Source organism: Leuciscus leuciscus (genome assembly GCF_965113295.1).
Source record: "Leuciscus leuciscus genome assembly, chromosome: 23".
Classification (NCBI taxonomy): domain Eukaryota; kingdom Metazoa; phylum Chordata; class Actinopteri; order Cypriniformes; family Leuciscidae; genus Leuciscus; species Leuciscus leuciscus.
The window spans coordinates 25039983-25052778 of record NC_138747.1 but is presented as its reverse complement, the minus strand read 5'-3'; the positions used below and the strand labels follow the sequence as shown (position 1 = coordinate 25052778).

Sequence of the window (12796 nt, the reverse complement as noted above, 5' to 3'; positions counted from 1 at the left end):
ATTTAAATAGCTTTCAGGTAATCCAGATACTGATACACAAATATGAGTGACTTATACATACATACAGGCCACTGGTACAGCTCAGGCACACACTTCTCGGGGCTCTCATAAAGTCTAAATATAAGAACTCACTGATTGGCTGCCCTTCCAGGAAGTAGATGTTGTGAAGGGCCTCCCCATGTTTAGCTCTGAGATTGTCCAGCCAGTATTTGATTATGCTTTGGCGTTCCTGTGAAAAGAATACGCTTCAATCTATAACAATGTCCGCGGGATACAAAAATGTACAACCCAACTCGATGTCTCAAAGAATATCATGGGTTAACTCAAACCTAAGCTCTACTGACAATGTCCGTGATGTTCATAAACACAGAAGAAAAACTGATTCGGCTCTCAGTTTATAATCAAAACAAACAGTTTACAGTCATGTGATTACAATGGACGTCTATGGGGCAAGATATTAACCATTTAAAAGTAAAAAAGTGACACTTATTTTTTGTACAAATAATTAAAATTTAATCTAAATGGCTGTCTGAAATCGCATACTCTCTAGAGTAAGTGCTTATTTTATACTTAAGTAGTTACTAAAAAGTAGAGCACTAAAAAGTACGTTCTATGTAGTACGAATGTAATCTGGACGCACTATATCCGCCATGTTGTTACTATCATGTGATCTACCAGCGTCAGTTGCATCGCTTCACTGCCATTCATAAATCCTCTCCCGTGGCCTCATGGGATAGTAAAGTGTCCAACATCTGCGCACTTCAGAATCTCGCCGGAAGAAGTGAGTCATCCGGTTACTTTTTGCCTACACTTTTATGAGTACTGGAATTCGGACATACTTCTTTTTGTCACATCCTGTTTTTCGCCTACTATATAGTAGGGAAGTATGCGATTTGGGATGCAGTCTAAGTCATGGTTTGAGGTGGTGCTACTTTTCAAGTTTACCAATGATTTACCAACATCATTTCTTTGTGTAGTGTTTGCTCCATGTGAAAACTGCTTTATGGTTGGAACATCATGTCCCTGTGTATTCTTGGGCTGTACATCATCATCATCACAGATTTATTGGGATCATCAGATTAACATGGTCAGGACATGTTGAAAACAGTGTTACTATAATATTATTTATATGCTATTATATTGTTTATTAATATTTGAATAAGATTTTATTTTTATATTTTCATTTGTCATTGTAATTCTAGTTTAAGTTTTAGTAATTTTTTATTAGTTTTTGTACTTTAACATTTACTATTTACCTATTTACTTTTAATTTATTTTAATTTAATTAAAATTTTAGTAATATTAGTACTTCAACTTACTTTATTTCAGTAGGTTGTTGTGTAGGTTTTCATCTAATATTTATATTTTATTTCAAATTCTTTTACATAAATATTACGTTTATTTGTGCTGTATGATCTCCATATAGGCTAGACCTTCATACAAGTGCATTCTTTTACACATATGCTGTTTTTACAAACTAAGGGATGAGTGGAAATTATTTTCTGTGGTAATCAATATGTCTCAGATGTTGTTTAAGTTTGGTTGTTGCTTTTAAAAATAAAACCCACTATTAATCCAAAATACTCCCTTATGGAACATGTTAACTTTGTAAGTTACTTATAAGAATGTGTAATTAGACTTTATAAGTAGTAACATGCAATTTTTACATTAAAGAGCTATTTCTACCTGACTTAACTAAAAAAATTTTTTTTTTTTGGTATGAATGAATGTATTTAAGTTTATTCAGTGATAATAAATACTATTTTTCACTTGAATAAAACTAGTTATAATTTTTAGTTACCACTTTTTTCTGTTTAAATAAGATGTCAAAAGCCCTCTTGATATTAGTGTAGTGAAAGTCCAGTAACTACAAAAATCCTAAACTTGAATGCTGAATCCTGTATACAGGCAAGTCAAAACTTGTATGCTCAATATTATTAAGGACCTGTGAAGTGAAGAAACAGAGTTCACTCTCAATGTTGTCGTAGATGTAATCTTCCTCACAGGAGAAACTGCGAGACCCGCCACCAAACTCCGGCTTCACAGCTTTCTGCAGTCCCATCTCTTCAGCCCCTCGTAAAAGACTGACCACACAACAACAAAATACATCAGCATCAGTCAAACTTAAGATAGCCTCTAACCATAAACACTATGAAAGGACCAACAATCAAGCAAAGAAAAAATAACCGTCTTAATGTTCCAAAACAAACTTTCTTTGTACTCTACCGTTCAAAAGTTTGAGGTCAGAATGTTTTTATTTATTTTAAAGAAATTAATACTTTTTATTCAGTAAGCATGCAATAAATTGATCACCAGTGAGTGTAAAGACATTTATAATGTACATACGATTTATATTCCCCCCAAAAATACTGATTTTGATTCATAAAATTATTCTAAAAATATGATCACAAAAATGTTAAGCAGCACAACCGTTTTCAACGTTGATAATACCTAATAATAACAACAATACCTAACCAAATCAGCATATTATAATGATTTCTGAAGAATCATGTGACATGATGCTGAAAATCAGCTTTGATCACAGGAATAAAATTACATTTCCTAATATATTCAAATAGAAAACATTCATTTTAAATTGTGATTTACACAAATATGAAATATTAATTTTACACAATATTAAGGTTTTTACTATATTTATGATCAAATAAATGCAGTTCTGTCATGACAACTCTCTGAAGATTTTTAGCATGGTAATGGATATGACATTGTTAATGTATTTGGTCTTGCTGTTGCTGTTGACAGAACTTGGCATTCTTGATGAGAATCAGAGACTCTTACTGACCCCATACTTTTAAACGGTAGTGTATTTCGTAAACTGTCTTGATGCACTGTGGTCCCATGAGGCTCTGAACTTCTCAGGCGTTCTTTAGAGGCTCATGTTGGAACATGACAATAAACATTAAACAAGCATTTGCTTGACCGTCATGCCTCAGTACATCACCTGAAGAAACCATTAATAAATATAACAGAAGAAACTAAAAGAAAGATAAAAGCTGCTTCCTTCCCATGCCCTCTCACTTTTCGTATGTGGCCGTGACGAAGAAGGCGTGCATTCTGGTGTGTTTGTGATGTCGGATCTGGATAATGAGTTCTGGGATGCCGAGCCGTATGTGGTTCAGAAGCCAGAGCAGCGTGTGGTCATCTGTGGTGTCTGCACGGAGACAAATATAAACACCTCAGTCTCAGTGATGACCAATATACATTATTTATTATGTTCAGATACACTGCTGAAAAATACAGCAAAAATCATCCTGAATGTTCATGCTGGTCCAGGCTGGTTTAAACTAGCATGCCTTGCTATGACCAACATCCATAACAAATGCCTGTGTGACCATCTATTTTATTTCAAATACTAGTTCACAAGTAAATGCAGCCACACACACATGATAAAACAGCAATTAAATCCTTTCAACTAATTCTACTTTGTAACATTCAGATTACAATTACATTACATCATATTCAGTGGCATGCAGTGGCGTTCTGAAATGAGGACGCAAAATCATTTTAATGTTTTATTTTTATTTTTTATAAATCAAATGTAAATTTGTGTCCCAGTTAACACATAATGTTGGCACATGTTCCTGGTTAAATAAACATTACATCAAAAAAGAGAAACCAAATACAAATCTATTTTGTATTTTTACATTAACTATGCAATTAATGTTCTGTTTATTAAAACCAAGAATAAATCTCATCAAGTTAGTTTTTTAAGCATTTTTACATTTATTCCAAAATAATAACTAAAGGCAGTAACAATTTGAACAATATATTTTATTTGTGAACTGATGTTCAGCTGTTCTTTTTAATAGTCAACTTATTTTCATCTGTTATCATCAAGCTCAGATCAACACAAAAAAATGCCTTTTATTTCACCCCACTAAAACCCTGACACTGTCATCGTGTTTTCAGGCCATTTCAAATTTAATTTTAACGTGACATAAAGCAGTGATATCTAAGTGGCTTGTAAGTGAGTTGTTTACTTACTTTTTAATTAGTCTTCCCATTAATGCATAATTTTTTTCATTCAGACCGTTTCGCGAAACACACACGAAAACAAGAGGCGGGATTTATCGCACAAACCCATCATATCCAATCATAACCGATCGTATCCAATCATAGCGCAATGAAGGCATTGCCTCCTCTCACGTGACTTCCCCCCATTCATTCTCAATTACCCCCCACCAAACCCACCACACGCTTTAGGGGTCTGTTGAATGTCAATGGGCTCAGGGGAGGCAAGAGAGACGCGGCGTCCCGCTGTAACTTTACCCGCTGGTGTCACTGTTGGACAGTGTTACTTTAGAAAACGAGTGAATTATACACTTTTTAATGTCACATTTTGTAATATTTGCGTTGTTTTATTTTCTCATCCAATTTTTTGAGGAGGCACTGCCTCCCTTGCCTCCTCGGAGGAAACGACCCGATCCTATTTGCTATATCAATTAAAACTTTATCAACAAAAAAAACTTTAAGGCATTAAACTGGAATTTAAAACGTATTCTAAATAATTATCTAAGTTGTTTTATTCAAAAATATTATTTAATATGATTGAATCAACCTGATTACATTGGGTTATTGGGTTAAACAAACAAAAGTCATTTTTAAGAATTAGGTATGGTAGAAATAGTACCAACTGCAAATTTTCACTTTCTACAGTGGACAAAAGCGATAAATATTCTTTTGTGTCTTTTGTGTAATAAAGACACTGTTGAGAGCCGCACAGTAATTCACTCACGCTTAAAGTTCCTCAAAAACGACAAAAAAGAAATGTATTACTTCAATGAAATGAATGTACTATTTTACTATTTTAGTTCAGTAATGTTTTTTTTATTTAATATTTTGTATTTTTAGAGATTTTATGGTAGTAAATTATATTTATGCAGTAGTTATAGTCCATTTATTCACCTTTTGAGCGTAGACCTGAAAATTTCCAACTTAAACGTTCATACATCTTAAATGCTTTGGAGCACAGACTTAAAGGTATAGCGGAGGATCTTTCCAAATTTTAGATAAGACCCGCCCTCTCCACTTTTTGAAAAGTTTGATTGATTCACCAGAATGATTGACAATTAGGAGGACCAATAGTTTAGACTACCCACCAGGAAGTAAAACATCCTCCGCTATACCTTTAAGTTTGGCTCCAAATTTGAGGTTGATATCTCAAAAAATGAGCTTTGAAAAAAGTGAAGTTTAAACTTATATTATGAAAAATGCTATTATAATACTATTTTCAATTAAATTTTTCACGTATTTTCTCAAACATGTTTCACTCTAAAACTGTGAGAAAATCAAAGTCATACATGTGAAAAAAGTAGTGTTCCAAATTTGTTGATATCTCAAAAAATTTGCTTTTTTAGTACGATTTTGTTTGAGCGCAGAACCAAACGTTTCCACTAGATGAAATTCGTTTCCCATTCATTTTCAATGTGGTCAAAAATGACCTTTCGTGTGCGTGTGTTTGTTCAAATAGAAAGTGCCAAAACCTATACCAAGTTTTGTACAATTCCGATGAAGTAAAAAATGCAAAAAAAAATTATAAAACAAAAACGTATGATTTTTGGGTCAAAAATTACCAGAGCATCAGATGATTAATCAATCATTTTTCTCTCTCTCTAATAAGTGCATTATTTTGCATCTCAGTGGCTCAAATCTCAGTTATTAGCTCTAAAATTATGTTTCGTAATTAACAATTGAAATGACTACACACAAGAGCGTTTAAAAGGACAAAAACCTGACAAATGTCTTGAAATAAAACATTTGAGAAATGTCTGGTGGCACCCATGGTATAAATGAGATAATTGACTTCACAGTCAATTATCCCTTCCATATACAATTTCATCTTAAAATGTTTATAAGGCCACCAAGACTGTGATTTTTATGTACATGTGGTTTTAGTTTATTCATTTTAGAAATAAGTTTTAGTATGAAAGTTAGCAGTGGACGAATCATGATTTATTTTGTAAAAATGTTCGTATGCAGATTTAACACACAAATTTGTACATGGTTAGTGAAAAAGACAAAGTGTGTGCAAACAAATAATGGATGAAAGAAAGAAAGAAAGAAAGAAAGAAAGAAAGAAAGAAAGAAAGAAAGAAAGAAAGAAAGAAAGAAAGAAAGAAAGAAAGAAAGAAAGAAAGCATCTGAGGCACCTGGAAACGTCATAAGGACATCACAGTTCTCTGTGGGCACCGTCTTCATCCAGGATTTATGGGACATGATGTGTCTCCCGGCCTGCAGCAGCCGCTTTCCAAATAGCTTATCTGAGGAACACAACAAGGAGGAGAAAAGAAAACAAACGTCAGTCACTTCGCTACGTTGCTATGGACAAACAGACTCACTCCAAGCCGTTCATTTTCCCTCTCTCTCACAGTGCCAAGTTTAAATGTCACTCTCACACTCTCACTCTCCCCTTGAAACATGAGAAGAGGAGACAACCCGAATGCTCCAGCGCTGAAGCCCTGACAGCACAGCGGCCAGTGTCTGAATATGAACAATGACCTCAGAGACCAGAGAGTCTGCTACATGTGCGTCACTGGGGTTGTGAGCTCTTGGTAATCTTAGTGAAGATTTTTTTTATTTTATATTATAAAAAAAAAAACAAGACACAGAAAGATGGATGAATGTATTTAAGCTCAGAGAAGGAGAAATTAATATATGAATTATTAGAAATTAAGATTTGTATATATAACTTATGATGTTTATATTTTAAATAAATGTGTTTCTTTTGAACTTTCTATAAATCAAAGAATCCTGAAAAAATTTATCATGATTTCCACAAAAATATTAAGCAGCACAACTGTTTTCAACACTGAAATTAATAAGAAATGTTTCTTGAGCAGCAAATTAGCATATTAAAATGATTTATGAAGGATCGTGTGACACCGAAGACTGGATTAATGACTGCTTTCAAAAACAGTACACAGTCTTACTGACTGACTTACTGGCACAAATGTTTCATTGCACTGCTCAAGTTTGGGGCAGACGATGCAGTTGTTTAAACAATGTTGTTTAAAGGCACACTACACAAAAGAGATCTTATTTGTGATTTATTGTTTTTTTTATTGTTTTTAGTTTCAAAATAACAAATTCATCCAATTAAGTCAAAATCAGAAAGAAAGAAAGAAAGATAAATAAAGAGGTTCTGGTCAGTGGTGTTGTGTTTTTGGCAGTGACCGCTCTATAAATGTTCAGCTGCTCACAGTGGCTTCATGCTCACTGATATATGACCTTCAGAAAGTGGGACACGGTCTACATAAATCTAACACAATCTCAGGTCACTGTCCAACACCTACTAAATAATCTGCTAGGGAAAGAAAAGGTTATCATAAAATATTGCTAACACCAAAGCCTAAATGTTTGCACTTGATATCTAACATATAGCTATTACATAATGTAAAGGATCAAGGATTTTATAAGAAAATAACAACAATAGTTAATATTATATTATAAATATTATATTTTAGTAAAAAAATATTGGCTATGTTTATACTGCAAGCATTAGTGCTTAATTCTGATTTATTGCTCAGATCCAATATTTGTTTGTTTTGCTATTAAAATTATTTGGCTATTCACATTTTAAAAAGTGGACAATATCAAATTCGAGAGAACCAAACAGAACCAAAAGCAGACACCTGACAGACGGCACGCAGCACAGGAGGTAAACACGGAGGTGCAAATCACGCGTTCATTTATGAGTTAAGGCAAGCGAGGTGATAAGGAGGATGAGGAGAAAGAGAGCAATGTTTTTCTCATACAGGTTTTTATATTTGATATGCTTGCATAGAGCTGTCATTGAAATACAATGAGTATAACAGCTCACCCTCCACTAACTTCGCTGCCATCTTCCAAAGTCAAAGAACTACCGGTGTGTAATATCTTTGGAGTGACTCCCATGATCAGCGCAGAATGTTGATCTAGAGTGAAGTCGCATGAACTCTGATATGACTGTTCAGACTGAGGTCGCATTGCAAAACATCAGACCTGTATCTGATTTAGGACCACATATGAAAGTGGCCCAAATCAGAATCGAAATGGTCAGATTCCATGTGGTTTGTGCTGTTCACATCGTTATGAAAACAAAAACAAAAACAGATCTGTTTCAGAAATGAGAAGGAAAAAAAACAACTTAACATAATTCATATTTCACTGTGAACATTTTCTAACATTCCTAAATTCCCTGCCTTGATTGAAATGAATTCTATTCACATTTATTTGTATAGTGCTTTTCACAATACATCATACTAATTTTAAAGCAGCTTTACAGAAAATGCATGTCTATATTACAATTTACATTGATCTATTTGTCCATATATCCAAGTAATGTCCATATTTCAGAAATATACAGTTCTTCGACAAATCATGTGATTAGCTAACATTATGTATTATTTTAAGGAAGTAACAATGAGCTGATTAAAGTAATTATTACAAGTTGTGAACATAATGATTACAATATAAAATTTGGCAGAGGCATTATGCATCACTGATGGATTAGTTTTTAAAATAGTTTATGTAGCCTACATCAGGGAGTTTATGTTAATGTTTATTGCATTATTGTACAATAATTTGCATTAGGCCTACCCTGATATCGTTTGTTAATGCTGTTTTTATATTTAAAGGGATAGTTCAACCAAAAATGAAAGCGGTCATGATTTACTTACTGTCATGTGGTTCCAAACCTGTATGACATTCTTTCTTCTGTGGAACATAAAAGGAGATATTTTGAGAAATGTCTCAGTGTTTTTGGTCCATTAAATGGCAGTCAACGGTCACTCAAAATATCTTCTTTAATTGTCCACAGAAGAAAGTCACACAGGTTTGGAAGGACATGAGGGGGAGTAAACAATGACAAATTTTAATTTCTTTGGGTTACCTATCTCATATACACATTTTAGTTGTTCAAGTAGGTGCGGTATATTATCAAAATATATATGATATATATAAATATACATGAAATATATTAGTAAAAAAAAAAATCAATTACACCCTACCAGTAGGTGGCACCAATTGACTGTTAAAAAATGTATTCCTTCAAACACACTAATTCAGTCAGAAACAAGTTAAGACTTTATCAGCGAGTCATTGAATCATTCATCCAATCCGATTGAAAAAAAACGTTTTTTAAAAATATTTTTAAATAGACTGTTTTGTTTAGTAAAAATATAATATATTAATAATACCTTGAAACAATATAACAGTATTTTATGATGTGTGCAACAACAGCTATCCAATTTTACCATACATTTAAGATTTACATTTATTTCCCACTATAATGCAAACAAACTAGTCAGAACAGATGGCATTAGTACATTGTCTGAAGTAAAGCAATGTAGCAAAAAGGGTAAGAGGGAAGGTTTTTACAATGCCTGAAACACGATCGAGCATCTTGCTTGCATCTAAACGCTACAGCAGCATAACACATGTCACTAGACATCTGGCCAATCATCAGTCAGCGCTCACTGGCTCAGTTTCCTACAACTCTATAAGCTTTATTTTTACCCGGTGTGTAAAGCCTAATGCAGGTGTGATGCCACGCTGTCATAATGCAACCCATCAGTGAGAAACATGATGGCAGATAGCATCTGTGGATGTGCAGAGAGAATGCTTTACAAATAATAAGCAATGAAATCTGTGAACTTCTAAATGGAGGATACCGCATAAAAACTACACAACCAAAGGAAAATCCAGTCCATTTTTGGATTATTTTCAAATGTTGCAGTGATTCACCACTGTAAGTGCACTTCTCCTATCAGAGGAGTCATCAGGGCCAGACATTATGGAGAGCTACAAACAATTATTCCGAAATGAAAGAGTGCTGAAATTGAAAGAACTGCAAAACAGCAATGCTTCATACTGATGATGAGCCAAAAAAATCTGGTAATTACAAAATCATTTGAACAAAGCCATTGAAGAATTTACTGCATGGTCAGGAATTGAGTCAACAATAACTACATGAGGAAGCAAAAATATTTGTTAAAAGTACATTCTGCATCCTGAAATGGCTGAGGTGATACAGTATATTAAATATCACAATCAGAAAAACATATTTTCAATGTATAAGTAAGCCATGTATTAACAGCAAATGTTTCATTTGCAACTGAGAATATATATTTGGTCCTCCCACGAAGCAATTCCTGTGAAGCAGATAGTTATCTACTCAAATGAATGGGGCATTGTGAAGGAAAGGAGAAATTATGAATGACTGAATGGGCTGGAATTTGAATACAAGCTTGGCACTTGATAATAGACTTTAATAGCCAGTACCATCCAATATGTCTGAAAGTCAGGTCTTTAGAATGTAAAGAAGAAAATATGAAACAAACAGTTACAATGAAATTCATTCAGTCTTTCATATTTTGAAACATATACATAAACATATTTGGCTTTTTTCTAATATTAAAAATGTTTAACCACTTCACCATATCACAATATTTATTTATTTTTGTTGCATAGTAACATTCTGTTATTTAGGGACTATCACTGCATCCGAAATCGCATACTGTATAGTAGGAAGGCTAATACATTTGGTTTGAAACTTACTTCGCAACCGTTAAACAAAAGATTGTGATCTCGATTGAAACACCCATGCGATCTTATTCCTAAATGTCTATTAATGTCTATTAAACCTTTGAAAAGAACAATCACAGCTGAACATTCAAATCTACGTTCACGCTGCCGCTGACCCAGAGAGAGCAGCTATGAAACAGCTCTTTTCAAACACACAGTATCATTATATTTTAATTCAAATTATCACAGAAGTACTGGGATAAAGTTTAGGCTATAGTTCGGATGTAAACACTGATGTCTACGGTTGCGATCAAAATAGAGTAAGTCACCTATTAAACATCTAAAGAAAGTATCAATTACACTGTTACACCAGTAGGTGGCGACAAGTGACTGTAAAAAAAAAGTATGTATCATTGAATCATTGATTTAAAAGATTCCTTCAAATATGCTAATTCATCCAGAAACAAGTGAAGTCTTTATGAGCGAGTCATTGAATCATTCATTCAATCTGATAAAAAAAAAAAATTCAAATGAATGAAATATTTTTTTAAATAGACTGTTTTGTTTAGTTGTCTATTCAGAATCATGGGAGAATTATGATCTGCGTTAAAAAATACAATAAAATTGTGATTCTCAATTTATCCAGAATTGTGCAGCTCTCCTATGATGAATGTGTGAATTATTATGAACTACATTCCTCATGTTGTCACAGTTGCGTTGCGTTGCGTTGCCATTCACAAATCCTTTCCTGTGGCCTGATAGTAAAGTGTACATCGAATGCACACTTCAGAATCTCGACGGACGTAGTAAGTCATCCAGGACCTTTTCACTTACTGTTTTATGAATACTGTGAATTCATTCTACTTGGCTCACTTACTGTTTAACGTTTTAATAAAAAAAATATATATTACGCATTTATACATACTGTATACCATGCAACAATTCGGTAAGGGATCGGTAATACATTTTTTAATGATTTTTTTTTTAAAATAAGTCTTCTTACTTTCACCAAGGCTGCATTTATTTGATCAAAAATACAGTAACAAAGTGATATTGTGAAATATTATTACAATTTAAATAATTTTGGTGCACAAGACATTTTCTATAATTATCAGTGATGCCTAATATTTTTGCGGCAACCATTATGTTTTTCCCCTCAGGATTCTTTGATGAACAGAAGGTTCAAAAGAACAGTATTTATTTGAAATAGAATTATTTTGTACACACAGAATGAATAACTATACACACAGTTATAGATGCATAACTATTCTATTGCCATGCAGTGTATTTTTCCCCAGTGGCCTGAGAGCGACAACTTCAAATATTTCTGCACTGTATTTCCCAAAACTAAACCTACTAAACAACACTCAGTTCTTTATGACATAATATTAATAAATCATAGAATTTTTTTTTTTACATTCAGCCTCATATGATCTGTGTTACACATATTCTGAAGAATGCTGTATTTGTTTATTAATGTGATGTGAGGAGGAACACACTTTCATAGCTATAACAACAGCTGTTATTATGAGATGTTGAAGGAGAGAAACCTCATCTTGAGTCCTGAGAGTCATCTCGAAATGTAAATGTCTGTCATTTGGAAACATTGGAGTTGAAACATGAGATCTTTAGCTGTTAAAGACAGCTGTAAACAAGATAGTCATACTGTAAGAAAACAAGTACTCTTCAAAACAGTTTTGCTTAGGTTTGCCATAAACCTACATAACAAAAATAATAATCTGAACCCGCTTGGTATTCTTGAGGTTCAAACATAACAACCGTTCTACCACTGAAAGAGATTAGGGTCGACGTAACCTGTTTACAACAGTAACAGATCTCTAATAAATAAACACAATAAAATGGATACCAGAACCAGTTACTAAAATTGCCATCCATCATCAAATTGCTGGCCTTTCGTTTAGCTTATGAAATACCAACTGAGGCAATGACATCATGATGTGAGTGCTAATGGTTCAGTTATACAGAGTTCTTTCTGCCCAACTATTGATGTCAAAAGCCCACTGCATAACACTGAAGAATACAGTCCAGGATACACCAAGTCTTTACACCCAACATATACATCATCACAAACAAACCTATGCTCTCAATGGTGAGATATTGCTTTTATACAAAAGTTCAATAAACCAAACAAAGTAGATATTGAGCAACTTACAATTTAGACACAGTATTACCAGTTACTTTGCTTGTTTTTGCACTACCATCAAAATGATGCTGCCTTCAAGAGCACCTGGGAAAGTCATATCTCAGAGTT

The 12796-nt window shown here is 33.5% G+C and overlaps 1 protein-coding gene across 1 annotated transcript in view; it reads right to left on the bottom strand.

The window, feature by feature from the left end:
- Window positions 1-12796, bottom strand: part of ano8b (anoctamin 8b) — a 30095-nt gene that overhangs the window by 14946 nt on the left and 2353 nt on the right. Inside the window, exons 2-5 of the mRNA XM_082156355.1 lie at window positions 6171-6281; window positions 3040-3172; window positions 1946-2084; window positions 133-229 (exon numbers count right to left, since the gene is read on the bottom strand). Coding sequence (XP_082012481.1) covers window positions 133-229; window positions 1946-2084; window positions 3040-3172; window positions 6171-6281 — 480 coding nt within the window. The remainder of the gene's footprint in view (window positions 1-132; window positions 230-1945; window positions 2085-3039; window positions 3173-6170; window positions 6282-12796) is intronic.